The sequence below is a fragment of the Rhea americana genome, unplaced genomic scaffold (genome assembly GCF_003343005.1).
Source record: "Rhea americana isolate MKP2758 unplaced genomic scaffold, rheAme1 scaffold_48, whole genome shotgun sequence".
Lineage (NCBI taxonomy): Eukaryota > Metazoa > Chordata > Aves > Rheiformes > Rheidae > Rhea > Rhea americana.
Genome location: NW_028186623.1, coordinates 2,608,681 through 2,629,852, shown reverse-complemented (window position 1 = coordinate 2,629,852; position 21,172 = coordinate 2,608,681). Strand labels below are relative to the sequence as shown.

The 21,172-nt window shown below is 41.8% G+C and overlaps 1 protein-coding gene across 1 annotated transcript in view; it reads right to left on the bottom strand.

The window, feature by feature from the left end:
- Positions 1-9,136, bottom strand: part of LOC146589106 (uncharacterized) — a 65,987-nt gene extending 56,851 nt beyond the window's left edge. Inside the window, exons 1-6 of the mRNA XM_085316730.1 lie at positions 9,079-9,136; positions 7,307-7,424; positions 6,075-6,162; positions 5,460-5,648; positions 4,799-4,907; positions 911-1,105 (exon numbers count right to left, since the gene is read on the bottom strand). Coding sequence (XP_085172856.1) covers positions 911-1,105; positions 4,799-4,907; positions 5,460-5,648; positions 6,075-6,162; positions 7,307-7,424; positions 9,079-9,136 — 757 coding nt within the window. The remainder of the gene's footprint in view (positions 1-910; positions 1,106-4,798; positions 4,908-5,459; positions 5,649-6,074; positions 6,163-7,306; positions 7,425-9,078) is intronic.
- Between the last annotated feature and the right edge of the window lie 12,036 nt (positions 9,137-21,172).

Sequence of the window (21,172 nt, the reverse complement as noted above, 5' to 3'; positions counted from 1 at the left end):
GTTCACAAACTACATTTGGGACAACTCTGAGTAGGGAGGTAATGGGTTTCTTGCATGCTGCTGTGTGTCGGTGGGATAACAATCGAAATACAAAAGCATGTGCTTGCTAAATCCAGTCAGGGTACATTAATGTTGCATCCTGAATGGAGATATGAACAAGCTTTGATCTAGTGGCATAAAAACTAACTCCACTTTAAAAAAAACTCAGATAACTGATTGCGTCAGCATGATCTTCAGTCTGAGCTAATATACTGTCTAATTAAAAAGGTCTTACTGGCACAAGCTCAAGGTCAAGCTAAAGCAATCATACAGCTTTTGGTCAGCTCAGAGCATGGTTTGGAAACATCTCATCCATCCCACTCCAAAATACTGGTGAGAAGTTCAAGTGCTGAGCTTCAGAGTGACGTTTAGGAGATGAGAGTAAGATGCTGCCAATGACCTTTACAACTTGACTACCAATTTTTTTCCAGGAAGACCATTCATAGCTCCAGCCTTAGGAACAGGATGTGACAGGATAAATCAAAATGTGCTATAACAGAAGTGAGGTTAAGAGATATTATGCTCCTATGATTGTTTTCCATTCCTAAGGTGGGTGGTGACTGACCAAGCTGACAGGACAATGTGATATATAGGACTGCTAAAGCATTCACCTATCATGCATGTTTTTATTCTCTACTTGCAGAGCACAGCATATAAAGATCAAGTGGAGTTTGGAATCCAAGAAAAGACATGGAAGCATACTGAAATGCTGGAGAAACGACATGAGGATGTTATCAAGTAAGGTCTCCTAGGAGCTGAATTGAAGCCTGCTGAAGTCTGCAGGAGTTGCTTTAGCTGATTCTGGATGACATATTTTATGAGCACTCACTTTTACCTGAGAGATACATGGAACTGAAAGCACACAGCTCACCTGAAGGGCAGTGCTGGCACTGTGGGACTCCCGGTGACCCAGAGGGATCACGTTCCTGCTGGACTGGACCCACCACATCCGAGCAGCAAGAGCTTCCACTGCACCTTCGGCACTCACTCTGCCCCAGGGCACTAGTACATGAACCAGGTGGGCAAGGCAGAGGCTGGACAGTACCAACATGAGGACAGTAGTGTCCTAAAACAGAACAGAGGAGTTACAGAGTGAGAACTTACAAGGAGTATAGGAGTGACAGAACAGCACACAGTATCCCAGAGGCTATTTAGGCTTTGTGCGCTCAAAAGCAGCAGCTAAATCCAGGACGACCCCTGAGAATGGAGTGAGGTGGTACATGACTGATGAAATTAGCCTAAAACCTGCACAGGATGGCTGGCCAGTAAGTGCACCTTCTTCAGGCTCTGATATCTTACACATTAGAAGAGTTTTAGAACCAATGGCAATGAGATGCTAGATTCACTTAAAGGAAAGGAAAGGAGGCCATTGCAATAGCCTGTGCTTCTAAAATTGTTTCGTAGGAGTGAGCGAACTCAAGCAGTATTTGAGGTCAAAGATGGATTTGTCTTGCCCATTCATCTCTCTTTTTACTCTGTTTCTCTCTCTTTTACTCACAGCATCAATACATGTCAGCAGCTAAACTGTTTCGTGTCGGGACAAGGGCGATCTGGAGGAAGCAATGGCAGCTGCTCCAGAAAAGGCATTATAAGAGCTTTAATGCACTTGAACTTCCAAAACCTTAATACGAAGCTGGAGGCGCAGGCAGAGGAAGGCAGGAATCAAACATTTTCCTGTACTTGTATTTAGAGAAGACAAAGCAGAAACCGCATAGGGTAGAAATCCAGGAGCACAGCTTTCTATTTAAGCTAACCAAAAAAAAATTTTTGAAAAGAAAGCTTTCCACCTCAGTAATATTTAAAAATATTAATCATTTTGAGCATCTGTGGCGACTTGTAAAAACAAGAAAAGGCGGCTATGGATTTTCTTCGGCATTTTTTCTGGATTTGTTTAAATTTGAATGAATATGTTGAGATCTTGAATTTCAATGACATTTCAGTCAGCTCTTGTTTGTTGAAGGCTGCCATTTACATGATTGGCTGTTCTTTTATCCAAGAGCATACTCATTTCAGAAATACCAACAGATCTGCTCCTGAAGGCTACAAATTGCTCCTTTCTGCAATATAAGCAGACACACATAGATATAACAAATTGAGGAAAGCAGCTGGTCACTTACTTTAATTTAAAAGCAACATATTATAGACACCCAAAACCTTTCATGTTTTGGAAAATGAGTAATTATTAGAGTTAATTTTATTTGAGTTAGTGCTACTTAACTATTCTCTCCCTCTACTCCCATTCTTCTGCTTTCTCCAATATCATGGGAACTGAAGACCAGCTGAAGTTTTCCTGCTGCCCCCTGTGAGGACCGCATTCCTCTTCTCAATTTAATACCCCATCTCACTTGTGATCCTTCTGCCAGTTTTACATTTAGTGATGCAATGCTCATATCTAGCTAGAATCAATTACTGTTTCCAAGCGAGATTTTGCAGGACTCGATATCAAACACCTTACTGAACTCCAGATCAATATTTGAAGAGTGGGGAAAAAAGTGATTTAACTGTGGCATGGAAGAGCCACTGCTTCCTTGAAATAAATTCCTATATATCAGCATAGCAATGACTTTATTCACATATTTTCAATACTCAGTAGTTGGGTTATATATTTTAAAAAAATCAGCCAAACAGTGGAAAAGAAGGCAGTGAATCCTAGCGCCTCTCCTACTTCTGATGGTATTCAAACTCCTTAATGTCTGTGATCTTTACAATTGGGCTGGATGATTTAATCAGATTTAGTGAAACTGATACAGAACACGTGCAATCTACCCATCAGAACACAGGAGGGACAAATTTTAACACTGAAATATTGAATTTCAGCATGAGGTACTCTGCAAATCTTTAACTTGTTGACTGTCCGCACAAGAGATTTTCACTTTCTCTCTCCAGGTTCTGTGGTAAGGGGAACTCCATTAGCTAGTCTCTCATCTGTGTGTTATACTTGCATCTAAACTATGGAGGTTGAGGTCTACACCACGATCTCTTTCACTACTCCATTTCTCCTTCTAGCTGGCAGCACAGAAGGAAATCAAAATAAAGGAACACTTTGTTATTTAATAAGAGGGATTCTAATTATAGACCTAAGAATCAAGTTACTGGGTTCAGTGACTCTGCAGGAGGCACCTGGAGCTGCTTATTGAATACTTCACTTCATATGCAGTACAAGCCTTGGAGGAAAGAGAAGCTTGGCAGAACCAAAGTTGCAAACTGCAGCCCTATAGTGACATTACATACTCACTTCCGCAAATTCACATTTGCACCATTCTCATGCCATCCTAATAAGGGCGTGTTGCTACATTTCTGTTGGGCTAGCAAATGTACATTGTATCAAATAGAAAAAGCATTATGGTCTGACAGCATGTGGAAGAGAGATCAGTGATATTAATGCCACCTGCAGCACGAGACATTTCCAACTGCCAAGCAGTGTATAGAATAGCGGAGCAGATCTTACTTGGGGAGCCTTGGAAACAAGCAGAACACAAAGCTAACCTTTAGCTACCGAATCCTCAGTAGGCTTGTGCTCATTTGCTAGCATGCCCAGGGGACATCCCAGGTATTTAATGCAGCAGAAAATTCCCTCTGCTCCCTTGCGTGGTAAGTGCACGAAGAGGCTAGTCAGCAGTGGAATGGTATCACCTGCACTCTAACTGAAGAGTGGCAGGCTACCAGCCTGGGCAAATATAAAGTTTGCCGGTTTTGTGTCTGGCCTATTCCCAAAGGGAAAATATCCATAAAATGCAACTTAAGTTGGCATCCTGAATAACTCCATTATTTTCTTCAGAGGATGTTTTTGGCTAATTATTCATGGGAGATAGCATCCTACGCCTTTCTTAATTTTGATAGGCAATTATTTGACAACAAAAAACGGAGTCTCTCCTAGCCTGTTCTCCTGCTTGATGCTGCATCAATATCTCACTAAGGGATTCATGACACCTCCAACAATGACACATTGCAATGTCCTGATGATAGAATTACTAGAATTTCATTGAATTATCAAGCCGAATGAGAAACTGGGTAAAAAAGAAGAGAAAGGAGAATTCACTGATTTACTGTCAAAGCAAGTCCGTTAGTAAGCGGACTCTCTACTCCAATTTAAAAACCACCCAAGGAAATAACTCTATATCCAATTTTGTGAGTAACTGCATACGGCTTCAGGGAGCAATCCAAAAGTTAAGACCCTTTACCAATCCCAACTTTGCTATTGATTGACAGTGTTCCCTTATTCAGTCATTTGATCCTTATTGTCTACAGTTGTCACCTTGGAATACAGCAACAATAAACAGGTATTTGTGCTGGCCAGTGAATGAAGACCCTGAGGCAGAAAGAGCTATGTCCAAGTGTGAAGTAATTTTACAGATGATCAGTTAAAATCACAGAGCAAGAAAACTGTTCTTAGTGTGGAATGAGAAAGTAAAAGCTTCCCTTGCTGCCCTGCAACACCTTCAGACATCCTGTCTTATGTCCCAAAGCTGCAACACCAGGATCTCCCATAAACTCAGTGCAACAGGTAACAATCAAAACCAGCTGTTTTGTTCCCAGTGCTCTTTTTTTATTCTCTGCTTTTCATGAGAACACTTCTGAGCAGCATCTGTTTTTTCAGGAACTATTTTTTCATCTCCAAAATTTTGTTGCGACAAAAGGAGCTGACCTCTGTTCCCATACTGTGCACTAAGTTTACCAGAGCAAAGTGTCATTATGGTCTTTTCCTTTAAGTTCCAGGTTCTGACAATTGAAGACGGTGATGCTCATGAAATGCACTTACCTGGTGGGCAGGGCTGGCAGATCAGAGTGTCTTCAGTTGAGAAAGAACCAAGAGCGCAGGTTACACAATGAGTGCTGCTTGGATTTGGCTCCTGACCTGCCAAACAACGCTAAAGGGAGGAAACAGATTCTCATCATACCACCAAATGGACCACTGCTGCTCCAACCTCTGTCCCAGAGAGACCTGAGTCAGGATAAAGCCTAGTAAAGTGTTCTAGCAAGTGCTAGGTGAAAACTGGCAAGACTCTGAAATCTGTACAAGAAACAAAGCACAGACTTTCCTCCTTTGGTGCACTCCCCTCCCTTCCCCGCACTGCTTCAGCTCTGTTCCCTAGGGACTATTTCAGGAAGCAAAAAGGTGCCTCAAACTCTGAACTCCTTCAGGTTCTCAGCTGAGGGTTTTAATGGGGGCAGGTCTTCTGAACACAAACACTCTTGGAACTTGGATAGTATCTACTTCTCTTAACACAAGCCACTTGTAGACTCTCGCAGATTTACTATATCACTAAACTGTTTTGAACTGCTGTTTTTGCTGGAGAAAGGCCTATATCCAGCTATTAAACCAGGGAGACCTGTCCTGTCTTGACAATACATTCATGTTCAGGCCCTGTCTGTCAGAAAGAAGGAAAATCTGCCTGAAGAGTAACACGCTTATGCTGTACCTGCCTGTTCCGTCCGTCTGGACAAACGTATCCCTCTGGACATTCCCAACACTCCAACTCTCCCTCTGGAGAATACTGACCAGGACTGCAGCTCCGCTGCACACCACTGCGTGGCTCACATGAATAGCCATTTGGACACGCGTGGCACCCAGCTCCACTCCCCAGGCTGAGATAGCCATTGGGACAAACCTATAGCGAGATCACTAAGCGTCAGATCCAAAGAAATGTATTCTTTGCATAAATAACGTAGAACAGCAAAGTTCTACACATCACTAGCTCAAATGTGAGAAAAGAAAGGATCTTGGAATGTTTTCAAAATATGGCCTGTGTACTCTTGAAAGCTCCTAATACTTATTTCTTGTCGTCAGCAGCATAAATAATGAATCAAGAGAGCGCTGCTTGGTGTCCACCCAGAGGTGGACCTGGAAAACAGAAACACTGTTTCCTCTGAGCCAAATCAAAGTCAAAAACAGCAGAAGAATTTCCTGACAAATTTCAAGTTAGACTGCAAAATCTGAGAAGCAGGCTGAAATCAGATGATTCAAAATATATGTGAGCAGAGATAGAAAGTCTTGCTTCTATTTGCTTGCTTTCTGTCCCCATCCTTCAGCTTACCCGGCAGGCTGTGATGTCTGCTTGAGCAGTAAGTTCATTGGCTGTTCCCACCGGGCATTTCCTTGGAGCTGCTTGACCCCCTGGACAACTGGATTCAAAATACGAAAAGATTTAAAAATAAATTCTTCTATTTCTTTGGGATTCCATTCCCTAACAACCAGTACACGTGTTGTGCAGATACAGTAACGATCCCATCATCAGCTGCTGAAACAAATGCTCTTTTAGCCAAGGAAGGGTGCTTTCAGTCAGTTCCCCCCAGAATCTCAGTGGGATCTAACACATTTTTAGTTTTTCAGAGTGTCAACGCATAATGCTTAGATTGCACGTACAAGGACAGAATTTGCTATAGGAGGTTTGGGAACCTGAACTTTGGGTTCAAGACAATCTGTACAAAACCTGTCTTCCTAATCTTGCTTTGAGATTGTGTCTGAACACAATGAGATGACTACTACCACTTTCATTTAAAATGAGCTATGTGTGTCAAGAGAATGCAGTCCAAACAGCTCCTTCCTGAGGAAGGCCAAACATGTTCTACAACAAGTTGCAGATGAAACACCAGAGCTGGACGTGACTCAACAAGGGCTTGCTCGGAATGCAGCTCGGGTCGGCTGATAGCCTCGTTCTCTGATTCAGCACCTCTGGAAAGCAACCACCCACCGCTGTAACACTTCTCACTGCTCTTTGCACTCAGACTCTCCTAGCTAACGTCACATTTTTCCACTGGCATATTGACAAATGCCAAACCAGAACGCAGGATAGAGGATTCCCTGCATTGAGGGCCAGACATCTTGTGTGCTCCTTGTAAGCTGAAACTCAACCTAATCTTCGCTGCTGCTACAGAAGCAGGTGATAATATTCCTGCCTCTCCTAAGCTGAATACACAAAACCTGCCCTAAGCAGTCTCAGAGGGAAGCTGGCTTTGTCAAGCTTATGTTCCCCAGGAAGGTAGAGTCTGTCCTATATTTTAATGAGACTATGGTATTAATATGCTGAAGCATAATCACTCCCACTGACTTGAAGTGGAGTTGTGAGCACCAATCAGTGCAGAAAGCCCCAAGGATGGATGGATTCATTAAGCCAGGGATGGATGCTCTCCTAGCCAGCTGATCATTCATCTGTCAAGGACTAGCGCTCCACCTCCTAAACTGCATTACAAGATGTCTCTCGGTATTTTCTCAACATAAGCATGACTTCCCAAATGCCCTAATGTTTAAGGAAGGAAGGAGACTTACTAAAAGCCAGTTGGACATTCCAAGCAGTTGCCGGCTGTGTAGTAATGTCCCTGTGTGCAATCTATGACACAGCGGGTCTGGCAGTCTATGCTGCACTCTGGTGAGAGGGAAGAGGTTCCTATGAGAAAGCAGAAGAAAGAAATCTAAGGTGGCAATGAAGATTCAAGACTCCAGCTGAACTGTCAGTTATTAATGCCCTAATGGAACGTCTATATAATTTTATCATTGATGTTAACGCTGCTAATACTACTAATACAACAACTTTTGTTATTAGCTACAATGCTTTGCCTTTATAGAGAAGCACTCTTCACAAACAGATCACAGCATCGCAGGTAGTGTAGTGACAACTCCACTAGAAACGATTAGAAAAAAACAGAAAAAATGTGTCTTGTTAAAAAGAATCTTTTTTCAACACTCTGAATCACAGAGTCTCATGTTCCACATTGAAATAATCACCTCATTATTATTATACCTACACAAATTAGGTGACCTCCCAAAGTCCCACAGAGCACACCAAAGCTAGAAATAAAACAACTTCCTGATTCTGCCAATGAACAACATTACTTCCCTGTCCATACTCCCATTCACTCTCGAGTTGTGGTGGTTAAAATTAAGCAAACATTTCTCTTTCAGTACTAAAATCTGTTCCACTAAGGTTTCTAAGTAAATATTCTGAGCATCAAATTCTGGGGGAAATTCCAATAGCCTTTAGATACTCATTCTAATTTCAGATGCATTATCAAACAAAACCAAACCACTCTGAGCTGGAAAACAAAAACAACAACAAAAAAACCCACACTTTTGCATGTCTTTATTGGCTTTCCAAAAGGTCACATTTTGTTTGCCAGAAGGTCAGAATCTGAGTTTTCAATAGAGGACAAACAACACAATCTGATGCAAACAGTCAAAACAGGAAGAACAGGGAGGACAGTATTGCTGTGTAATCTCAACCAGGACACTTCATCTCTTTCTCTATCAATTATCCAGTCTACAAAGCAAAGGCAACTTTACCCACCCCTTTTCTGATGTCAATCGACAGAACGTTCTGTAAGGGTAAGGTGATAAACAGCTCCATGAGTAATAAGATATCTGAAACTTGAGCTTAAAGGAAGGAATCAGCACTAAGTTATTATTTCCCTTTTCAGATTTCTTAGCTTTGTTTTGCAAGTCTATCAGATTTAGATTCTAATGTGCCACTGCCCTAACAAAATCCTGTTTTGAAAAGTGAGCTTCCCTCTAACAACTACAAAGATTTCACATAAAGCTCCTCACAAAGAGTTTTTCTTGTGTGTCCACGTCTGAAGAACTGAAAAAAACAACGTACAAGGTGGGGAGAAGAGTTTCAGTTTAAAACTTCATAGAATACCTTATCCATTGTAAATTCAAGCTTTTCTTTTCTCTGATTTGCAGAGCAAATCTGATGCATCAGCAATCTGATGTCCCACACTCGAGAAGCACCTTCTTGTTATTATTACATGAAAACACTGCCATGCTGATTTTTCTCTCTTAAACAGAAACACAGAAAATTAAGATGACCTGGTGAAAAGCACATCCTCTTCTTCCTCTGCCTGTCTTCTCCTCCAATGAACTCCAAAAAAGTTGTGCCTTTCGAAGAAGTGCAGCTTATGATCACAATTAGTTAAGCACCTATCACCTTAAACACCTTAAAGTTTTCCAAAGGTAATGACAACAGCACCATCCAAAAAAAAAAAAAAAAGAGCGAGCGAGGGAGACACAGACAGAACAATAAGGCAAGAGAGTTATCAACTCACCTGTCAGAAAGATCCCAAGGCTACCAAACAAGCTCAGCCAGCTCAAAGCATTAGCCATGGAGGCTAGTAAACAGGTTTAAAAAAACATATATATATATATGTATATCTCCGACTGTTTCTTGAGCATCTGGTATTGCCTTTGTTGAAGCCAAAGGTAACCAAATCTCTCCTGGGTAACTGCTCTCCAATACAGCCTGCAGTGAAACGAACACCACGCAGCAGAAAGGAAAGACAGCCAATGAGATAATCCCATGCAAACTCCCCAGTAGCCTTAACAGGGCTGAAGGGTGAGCGAAGGTACTTAAACATGAGATAATGAGTACCTTCAAGCGTTCACTGGGCAAGGAGCTTGAAGGTGTGTTTGTCATCATCCTGCAAATCTCCCTGACTGCCGAGCCAGGTGATCTTGCCATGATTACTCCGTAAGGTCACAAACATTTTTTTTTGTAACACGGGTGGTATGTTCACTGTTTGCAGGATAATTGGTGTGCAACCTCAGGTTCTTCCCAGAACATTAAAGCCAAAGCAAGATTGTCCCCTCTAACATCCATTACCTCCTAACTAAGTTTTCCTATTTTAAGACAATTCTTTCATGATGCACCTAGCAAAATTTCATCAAAGCTAAGACAGCACTGAGGAGTAAATTGAAGTCACAGTTCTACCGCAAGAGCAAAACAAGCAGATAATATCCTGGATACCGTGAACATACTGTTTCACATTAGATGACTTAAAAAAACAAAAACAAATCACATTCTCCTACGTTTAGAAACAACATGAAGAATTCAAGATTTGGCACCTGTTCCAATGAAGGCTGCAAAGAAAAGACGTTCTTTTCCTCTTTAAGTTTCAATGTCCTCTTTTTGCTCTACTTTCTCTGGAACTTCCCAGATGCCCCAGACTGCTGAGGGCTTTGGAAATGTCGTGATTAGAAAAATATTCTTTCATGCCAGTATTTTCTATTGTCAAAGTATGAATCAGCTCAAGTCACCATTCATTTTGCACAGTAAAAATGAACCATGTAGAAGTCTCTTAAGGGAGCCCTGTTCAGGCCTCCTCGGTTGTGGAACATAACAGAGCAGGCTGATGTAATTGCGAACTGCCCGGTTTAGCCAGTATTTCACTCTGACACAATTCCATCAGGATGCAAAAGCCAATCCAAGGTTGGTCACTGACCCACAAAGAATTACTGGGACCAAATGCCACTGTCCAGCAAACAAACAGACCTTCCTCCTCCGCCCACGGCACTGAAGTTTCTACAAAGAAACCCGTGTAGCTATTCACTTGCTCCCTCACTTTCAGAAAGGAGTTGAGGACAAGTACAGAGGTCTGTGAAAGCAAAGCTCAGTTTAGGAAGGGTAGTCCCACTACGCACATAGACAACCTTAAGGAGTGAAATTCCCTATGTCTTCAAAGCTTGGACCAGAACATAAAGTGCATTTTATCCTTAAACTGTTCAAGTCTCCTTTATCGAGGATTATACCAGAATATTTCTAGCCGGGGGGAACAGAAACGCTAACCACTGTGGTTGAATTCCTACCAACAGGCCCCACGCCTGTCTTGCTAACTAGCAAAGCACCATCTGTTGCACTTTATGTATGAAGTCTTTAATTAAACTCCTCCAGTAGAACTCAGATGTGTCTGTTTCCTCCTATTCTACAATTCCTGGAAATCTCTGCAATTATCTTATATTACAGACAAGAATTGCCAATTAAAACTTAATCAACACAGTGTAAAGCCAGGCACCAGGCCAAGTGCCTTGCTTCTAATTTTCTTTCCATTTCGACCTGCTTGCCCCTTGTACCTCAGAAGGTTCAGAAGAGATGGAAGAGACAATACAAGGCAGGAACAGATAAGAAAAGGGGTTAGATTTACTTTGTCTTGTTTTCTGTTCCCTGATGAACTATGGAATTCTCAGATCTACACACAGATAACTCACAGGTGTGTGATAAACCCTCAATGCAGGTTCCAATATCCATGGGATTTGCAGCAATTTTGCACCAGTTCACCTCCACTATCTTTCCAACAGTAACTCTTTTAAAAAAAATGTACCTCTCTTGGAGAGTCATGCTACATAAACAAAATTCTAAGAAATGAGGAAAACTTACAGTAGTATCCTTCCTGCAAAGCATAACTAAACACTGTACAGTTCACACTGATAGTAAATCACAGCTACCTATTCCCATCCATAAAAAAACAAGGTCTTACTATTGTTTCAGCCTCTTCTGTCAAGAAGCAAATAGACCTAGATCAGACTGTAAGTCTGGGATGCTGGAAGCAATGCACAGAAACACAAGGACAACTCCAGCAAGGAAAATACGCAGCTAAATTCTTGGTGTTGCAGCTGTTTGATGACTACGAAGTATCAATGTATTCATTCCTCTGGAAAACAAAACAGTCCGGTTTCCACAACTGACATATGCATCCCTCTTACCACCAGCGACTTGACTGTCACTTCAGCTGACCCAATTACAGTTTGAGAAGGTTCCTGTATTTCTTGAACTATTTGGTCAGTCCTGAAGAAACCAGTCATCCCCGTAATACTATGTGGTCCTACACAAAACAGAAAGGTAACGTTTTTCTCGATTTCAACAACAAAAACCTGTCCTGCTTGGTTCACTGCCAACAGCAGTCAACTGCTAGGCACATAAGAACCAGCACTACCTACCTTATAGCAGGAAAAATACCTTCTTGTGGCTACATGTTCACAACCAAAAGTGAAAGGAAAGCCAGCTAACATTGCAGAAACTATGATCAATCATATTGAAATTAGTTACTGTTTCAATTTAGGCAATTTTGCTCAGCCATCAAACTTGTTCAAATGACCATTTTCTAAATGAAAAATATGCAAGCACTTGTATTTTCAAATCCCATTTCACCCAAAGCAAGTCCTTTCAAGGGGTGTAGGCCACAAAGAACTCAAAATTGGGGAGGAGGAACACATTTGGAGTAGTTTCATTACTTATTTCAGATAATTTATTTGCATACATATTACTTTTAATACTGCCAAGAGCTTATAGACAATTCTCTTCAATACAAAAGGAAAAGATCTGTCACTTTAAACAAAAAATGCAAAAGATTTTGTACATAACGGCAAGTAAATTTCAACCTAAAATGAGCACGTTGGCTCATAGAACGGCAGGACTGACAACGATGGCTAAGCATGGAGTCTACTCTGATTTGCTTCCCCCTCTCTTTTCTCCCTTGTTATTATGCAGATAGTGCTGCTCAGAAGCTCTGTGGATTAACACATTAAAATTCCACCTTCAGAGCTGCAGTCAGTGCTACCTCTTTCTTGCATGCACGCATAAATATGCATGCGCACACACACGCACAAACACCGTCAAAAGAAGCTCTGCAAGTCCCTTCTAATGATACTCATAAACTATATGCGTAATTCATACCAAGTTATGGGCTGCAATGGTGCCCTGCTGCATAGGCATCCCACGGATCTGTTAATCCTTCGTGAAGAGGAAGAGGCAGGGCTGAATGTGACAAGATAACGATATTTTCCAGTATAGAACCTACAGATACACTAAGAGATGCTGAAACGACAGAGATGCTGTCTTCCTGTCGCACAGCCCTAAAGCTGTACCACATGAGACAAAAGGGAACAACTGAGTTCAGTGACATGTTAAATACATGCAAGCACCATCTCAGCCAGGACGCAAACATACAGACAACATTTCGTCTCCCCTTCCAGGTAACTGAAAGTTCTTCCTCCTTTGTAAGACACAACAGCAGTGAAACAGCAGCGTAAAATTATACCATAGCTTTACTTTGCATGTTGTTTTACGTGCTAAACTTAATTTTGTAAGCTCTGTAGGAATAAAGTGCTGAATTTACAAAGGCAATAAACTTTGAGGGAGAGTGAAGTTACACGATATGACATAGAAGAGAAAGACCTTCAGATAAAGCTGGATTAAGATGCACTACAGCTTCCAAAATAAGCTCTAACAGACATAACATAGGTGACCAATGGATTAGGGCAGCATAAAGCAACAACGGGAACCGGCAGGAGGGCAGAAAGCAAGGGTGGAATCCTAACTCCACAGAAATCATAGGCAGCACACCCTTGGATTTCTGTAGGGCTAAAATTTCACACTGCGCAAGTCTGCTATAGAAAATAGCAGCATTCAAATTCAACTTAGAAAAAGAACAGTAGGATTTACAAGAAGAACAAAAAGCCACCGTCCAACATCCTTACAGCATTCACGTGGAAATTCAGAATCAGCAAAGGTAGAGGAAGGGATTCATCCAAAAAGGCTCAGCTGGAAACAGCTGTCCTAACCATAGCTGTTCCCAGCTTATGTGAAGAAAGCTGACAAAAACACCTTTACTCCTTTCTGCCCCAAAATGTAAAACATGCTTGATCTGTTCCACTCCTGTGCACTATTAAGTAACTGGTTCCATCTCCTGTCCTACACCCAACGCAAACTCGAAACACTTTAGTACCTCTAGCATCAGGTGAGAACACGTATCGCACATCCTTGTCTTTGACAAGGGTTGCCAGAAAACGTTCAGATCGTGAGATGTGCCAAAGAAACGAGAAAGGAACAGACTGATCCCTCTCGTGAAACACTCTCCCACAGCTTTTCTTTGGGTAAGCAGATCACTAGGAAACGTAGCACAGGGCTCTCCCACAGTATTGCAATAGTGAAGACGAGGCTTCCAAAAGTGCATGAAACCCATTACATTTCTGATATACTTCCACCGACACCTTCTCCAATATTTGCACCCTGAGAAGACTTCGGCACCCTTTAAGTGATTACGTAATTGCATGGCAGTTAATGAAAGCCGCAATGAAAGCATGTCTGGTGAGACATTGCCAAGAACCTCGCATTTCTTTGTCTTCTCCTTACTGAAAAGGAGACTAGAAATACAAAATCCCCAAATCCCTTTTGTTCTCCTTTGGCCATAGCACTTCATTTTCTGTTTTGCCAACCAGCAAAGGCAGCTCTGGTATCTCTTGCAGTTCCTGAGTCTGATTAACATCAAACACAACTTTGGTGTCAGGGGGAATATTTGAAATCACGCTGACAATGCTGCCTTCTGAAGATTCTCTTGCTGCAATATTAAATAGGACCTGGGGCGCTTGAGGGGAGGAATTAATAAATGTTTTGTGCATTGCTGAAAAGTAAATAAATAGATGAAAATGTAATCAGGGATGTTGACTTACTGCTGCTGCCTATTGCTTCAGCAGAACGATTGCATCGCAAACCCAGGGAACAAAGGCTGACTTCTGAAAATGAACGTAGAGGACCCGGGGCTAATGCTTAGGTGCCAAACCAACCTCGTGCTGAAATTAGCTAGAGAAAGCGGGACAAACGTACAGAGAACTTGGCAGAGACTAACAGAGATATTTTTGAGGGTACAGAATAATAAACAGGATTGGCTACTTCCGCATCGTTCACCAGGTCAATCCTGCGCTCCTTAAAAGCAACACAGGGATTCTGTAACTTCGCGCAAAAGCAGGCAAAATAGCTCAGGTTGCACGTTGTGATCTAGAACACTCAGCTGGCTTCTCCGGAGAAAGTTCCAAGCGTCCCAATCCTCTACTTGCTCTCATCTAGGTTAGACAAAGTTGCCTAGGCGCTCTCCGCCCGTGAGCAGCAGGTTTTTGTCAGACAGGGACCCCCCCCACCCCCAAAGTTGACACAGCATCACTGAGTCACAGAGAACACAACAGAAGGAGCAGTGGTGAAGAACTTGCTGGGACGGGTTAGGAGCAGGAGGGTGCAGCACTGATTGAAGCACTGCCAGTATCCGGTGTCAGCCCCAGGCATAGACATGAGCTCTGCCCCAAACTCTTAATAAAGCTCTTAATGCTGGTATTTCTAGACTTCCACATGCTGCTTCCTCCTTCATCGCAGGACTGAAGGATTCTTTCAGTGATTGAAGTCTTCATTTTGATACAAGAATAGAGCTTTATTCAGTGCTGAATGAGCATTCGTTCTATTCATTTTGCCCCTCATCTTAACTTGATATCCTTTAACTAGAACGTTTTTATTTTGTAAACAGCAGAAGCCTCTTAAAATCTTGTTACTGAATGGTGTGACAATAAGGCTCCCCCCCCCCCTTGCTGCTGTGGGCATGGCATACTTTTTCTTCTTTTAATACTAGTAGCACAATAGAACAGCTGAAGTAGGCAAGTTTATATAGAAAACATTGGCAGAACCTTAAATGAAGCATCTCCAAAACCATCCCTTGATAAATTCTTCTGCTGAACACAAACAATGAGACCAATAAACACACTTCCAGCACTGCAGGATTCCATACATTTGATGTCTGTTTGCATCAGTTGGTGACTAAATTGGTCGAGGTATTAATAGGTGAATAGAGTACAATGCTCACTGGGCAAAATAAAGCTGAGGTGGAAGCAAAGATAGATCTATTGGAACCATCGATTAACAGTAGCCTGTGAACACGTAAACCTGCAGGCAAGCATGCTTGAGTGCGCTGTGGTCAAGAAGGAAGGGCACCTCTACAGAGACTATTCAATAACAACATAGTCCAATAAACAGAGTGCTGCACTGCAGGCAGCACTACCCCAAGCAGTGTAAATGGGTTTCAACTTTTGTATCCAAGTTTCCCTTTTTATACAAGACAGAAGTAAACTGTTACAAAGCATCTTACAAGAAATATGTCATTACAGGGAAAAACAGGGTTACTGTGTGCGAGGTGCAAAGGAATCAATAGAGTAGACAGGGAAAGAAAATCCAGCTATCAGTCAAGCACGCCAGCTTGAGATGTGGCTTCTCCTCCTTCCTGTGCATGTGTGAAGGCCTGGAGGTTGGAAAGAGAATAGTGAACTGCACTAGAACTAGGAAAGGTGTCCAGGCAATCTGAAATTCTTACTTTCTGTATGTGCAGAAAGGGCCACTCAGTCCTGAGAGGGTCATTAACTTCAGTGACTCACAACACCACCAGCTCATCTTTTCTTTTGAAGACCAAATCGTATGTTTTATTGGAAACTAAGATTGCTACGGTAGGAAACGCACCACTAGCTGTTGACTTGAAAAAACACTTCTGAAGTTTTATTAGAAAGCGCTCCCAGTCCCCTAAGATTGTTCTGCATGTGTTCTTCATTAGCAAAAATCAGTTTATCATGCATTAGCCACTAAAACAAAAGCCACACTATAATCATTATACCTTAAAAAACTTAAAGGCTCAAAAAATGTGGTAGGCCTCTGTTATAAAGGGGGTGGTGGTTTTTCTTTGTTTTCTTTCAGAAGACAGAAAAGCTTAAAGGAGCTATTGTATCCCCTTGAAATCTTGACTCAGCCTGTCATCCTGAAGTGAAAGAAACACCCTTTTTGAAGCCTGCCAAGAGCATACAAAAGGTCTTACATCAGGAAACTGGCCACAGGCAGAGATTTCCAAGGCCAAACCAGCAGCTAAGGTGACAAAGCTTAGAAAGATAAAGGCCAAACAAAGCACCAGCCACAGAATTCAAAAAGACTGAAGAGAAATTTGGATAAGGGGGAGAAAAAGCCAGCCTTTCAAAACACCATTAGGCTGATGATTTAATCAAAGACTGCAAATGTTATATTAAGGGACCTCACATAACTTGTCAATGGCACTTGCAACAATTACTCTTTCTTTTCATGCTAGAGTATCAAAAAATTAGAAGCTTCTAATATCTGAGGATCCCATAAAAGTGTTGAATGACTTCTTACAGGACAGATTAAACTGAAGGGTCCATCCAGCCAGGGGGAGAAACTTCAATCCAGATCTATTTCATCCGGGAATTTAACTGAAACGCAAAAAAAAATATATTCAATATACACACTCAGTGTGAAATATTGACCCACTGCAGAGATGGAACATACCATAACCCAGCAGGCAGCACAGAACCTGTCAGAAATAGTCACGGAACCACCATTCAGCTATGTCCGAGAACTGTTCCTTCACATACGGAATTGTTGGAATTCATGTAAGGTTGTGATTTATACACTCCTCCACAGATGAGAAGTGAACTGGAACAGAACCTTCTGGACACATTAACAGGTTAGGAAGCAGTTTAACACGGAGAGTTCTGTGCAACTCAACTGCTCCATGCCAGCTATTCAGCTGTCTAGTTACGTGCTCCTTCCTGCCACAGCAGTAAAGTGCTTACCTCTAATTACACTGGACTTACTGTGCAAAGGGCTTGACTGTGAGCAACTAATGCTATCTCATTAAAGAGTCTTTTTGCTTTCATACTCTATCAGACCACATAGCCAGGGACTAGGACAAAAGAACATTCACAAAGGCTAACTATACCCACATCAGCAAATGCTGCCTTCAACCCCTTTATCACTGGCTCCTGTCTTTTCACTCTGGCTTTGACTCTTCATGCAGCTCTGGACAAAGATGCTCAAGTACTTATCTCCAAAAGCTTTATACCACCCAAATTATGTAGGTAGAGTTGCAGCTGAAGAGGTGATTTGCATCAGCTGGGACTGTTCTTTAAGGGGAAGAAGACAGCAATACTAGTTGTAGATATAGTAGTGATGGATCCTCCAAAATAACATTACTAAAATAGTTCAAAATCATCATTACAGCTAAGCTTAAATCACAGATAGTTATTTCCCTTTACCTTCTTCTCTAGCTCTACTTTCTACCAATGCATTGAATAGCTTTACTGATTACAAAAGTACTTTGAGACCTTCAGGTAGAGTTGAGCAAATTCTAAGTGTTATTTTAAAGTACTTGAATTCATCCCGCTTCTCCATTGCAACAGCTCCTGCTGCTAGCTCTTGGCATTGCCTTCTGGAATTCAAATTGCATTTCTGTGGCAATGCACCAGTTTCCAGGGCTACATCTAGTCTGGTTATCAGCAACTGAAGCAATGCAACTTCTTTGCTTGCCTCAGAGACAGCTCTAAAGTTACTGGTAACAATTCTATTCCTTTGAATAAAGATCGCGCTGACTCTCACAGCCGCGTTCCTTCTGTTGTGCTGAGTCGCTGCCATTCAGGAAGCAGCACTGGCGAGTGCCTTGGGATTTTATTTCTCAAAGGTATCTTTTACATATTTAAAGAGGAAGAACACAAATCTAATTGGCAGCATTTTTAATGGGGCAAGTTGGGTCCAGAAAATTCTGTGCAGACAGACATGCAAACCAAACAGTTCACATCACTTCTGGAGTATGATTAAAAAAAAAAAAAAAAAAAAAAAAAAAGAATTCTCTCCCCCGCTCCCCCCAGATAGAAGCAACACTCCTAGTACACTCAGTCGTTACACTTCCAAAATACAACACTAAATGCTTCTGTAGACCTTTCTGCTAGTGCTTTAAGATCACAAATATACACAGCACAGTAGGAATTTAACTCATGTCCGGTGTCACAAAGTAATTCCATAACTCAGGACCTCATCTTCAAGAACAAAACATTTCTGCAGACAGCCAGTTTGGTTCCTAACCTAGCATGCTATAGTAACTGACCGTGGCATGGGATTAAAGCATAGATTAGCCTACTAAATCTTTTAAAAGGTTATTTCCATCCAGTAAGCATGAGAACAGCCCCAGAACCAACACTATTCCATGAACTTTTAATAGACAGAATATGTTACATTTCAAAAAGCTTTTTCTTCCGTCTGTGTACTTCTTTAAATGCCAGGCACATAAAAAAGGTTCTCTGCCACAGGCTGAATTGGTCTGCACAGCCCTTAGGAGAGCCAGAAGGTAAGTTATTGTTATTTTAAATGCCCATATACACATCTGGGTCTTTCACACTCCAGCATTACCTGCAAGGTACTAGAATATCCTCCCATTCACACCCTTCCGATACTCTTCCATAATCCCTCCTTTCTCACAGCTCACTCAAATGCAGCCAGGTTCTACATGTCCCCAGCAAACCACCGCAGCAAGCTTCTCCAATACATTTATATCTGTAGGCAGCCATCTCGGAGACGTTAACTTAGTTCAACCTCCCCCAAAATGTTTGCCTTATTTATAGATTTCAATCACACTTTGGGATAAATTGTTTTCCCCCTTACTTTCTTCTTCTCTCCCTCCCCCTGCTGCCCTCCTATTTTAAACCAAGGTCCAGGTTGTGAACTTGCCCACAGAAAGCTTTTTTCTTTTTTAATCCCTCCGTTTAGCCTAGCATGAAATTGTTTTCCAGGTTACAATTAATTTTGCTGCAGCTTCTCCTCCTGGCTGGGTAATTTGCAACATTTGGGAAGACTATGCTGAACTGCAGCTTCCCCCGTTATCAGCAGTGTCGTTACAGCAGTGTCAGACGCCTGCCCTTTAGCATCTCCCGCCTGCTACATTGCCTCTTACCATTTCATGCCTTTTCTGAGATAGGTTTATCTGAAACAAAACAGGCAGGCTAGCACACACGGAGGAACGACTGCCAGCTGACTGTCAGAAGGCAGCTTGTTTTATAGCTGCAGTATGTGAACAGTTCTTACGCTATATGCACAGCACAGGCCGTCTACCCTCACAGGACAAATGCATTATATCTAGTGATCAGGTGCTAAAGCACACAAGGACTAGAACACAGGGGCCAGTTGACTTCACATCTCATACTAGAAGCCGCAGTCCATTTTCTTCACCGACATCCACTTAAAGTCCAATTTTGTCCCTCAGTTCTGGGGCAGGCAACAAAGCCCTGTGCAGACAGAATTAGTAAGGAACAACACAGCATGGAAAGCAGTTCCACTGTCTAAACTACAGTCTTACAACTTTGAAGACACTATACACAAGACAGTTTTTCAACTGGAGAACATGCCTTGCAGTCAGAGCTGAAGAACTGAACTTGGTAAGCTCCTTAAGCAGAACGCAAGTAGCGATGTGATTATATTGTTAATAGCTTCATGGGATGAAGCTACACGGTACTAACAGATCTCAATCTAATTGACAAAGGCATAACAGGAATCGATGAAACGTAAAACTAGACTTTTTTAAATTAAGGAAAAATGGTCTTAAAAATAAATGCAAGAACAAATTACTAGAGAAGTAATAGATTCCTCACCTCAGTGTGTTCAAAATGGAGGTAGATGTGTTCCCATGAGCTTCACTTCCAGTCACAACTCACTGGACTCAAACCTAACTGAAATATAAAGGTCCATCTGATTAGATGTTCTAGTGGTCACTTCTAGCCATGAGAATCTATGAACCTACTCGTCTTTTATATAAAAGTTGCCAGTTCATGAAGTAAGAGTGACATGCCTACTCTTCAGACTTAAAATCCAAAACCATGGAGGTCTTTTGTGCCTAATAGTAGTTTTTGTCTGGCACAGGAACACAGATACTCACACAGCACCTCTGCTGTGCCAAAACTATCTGCAGAAATTTAAGCAGCCAAATCCTGGGCAACTGACATCAGCGGCAAAACTTCCACCGACTCCAAAGGGCTTTATACCAAGTCCTGCTCACAGGCATTAAAACAAAATCTTGTAGATTTTCAAGAAGGCTTCAATTCTCCCTTGGGCTACAGTTGGGACTACTCGCACTAATGTAGTTATCCAATGCTCATCAGAACTAGACTAACAACATACATGAATACAATTACAGCACTGCCCATAGAGGGGCACTAGACTAGAGGGGAAACACTGTGCCTACGTGCATCTCAGAACGACCAGGAGGTAACATAAAAGCAAAACAAGACAGTTTCAAATGTCTTTTCCGTTCGTTTGTTAAAAAAAAAATTGCTTGATTTCTGTCCTTTTATTTTTACATCTGTAGTAAAAGGCAAAATTAAGTACCTGTTTCACTCTCATCTACGTTCTTGAGTTGCTTTAAGAAAAAGCCCATCCAAACAGAGAACCAAAGCCCCTTCAAGCTCGATGAATGCTGTTTCTTGGATGAAGAGGGACGGGGGTCGCACTTGATTTTGTATCCTTCAGTATTGTGGCAGGGTTTAACCCTGGAGTTCCTTTATTTGCCTAGGTATCACAACCTGGTTTGGATTTCTAAGCTCTCCTCATCCTGTTTGTTTTCAAATTTGTCTTTTGTCTGAATTCCTTCCCATTCTTCTTACATTAGCCCCTTATTGCAGTTTTGCCATTCCCATCTTACAGCTCTAAATCTTGCCTGTGAGAACATTTTGGCTATTGGCTTTTATCTTTCAACTTGCTGTTAGTTGGCTTCCACCAGCTTGCACATT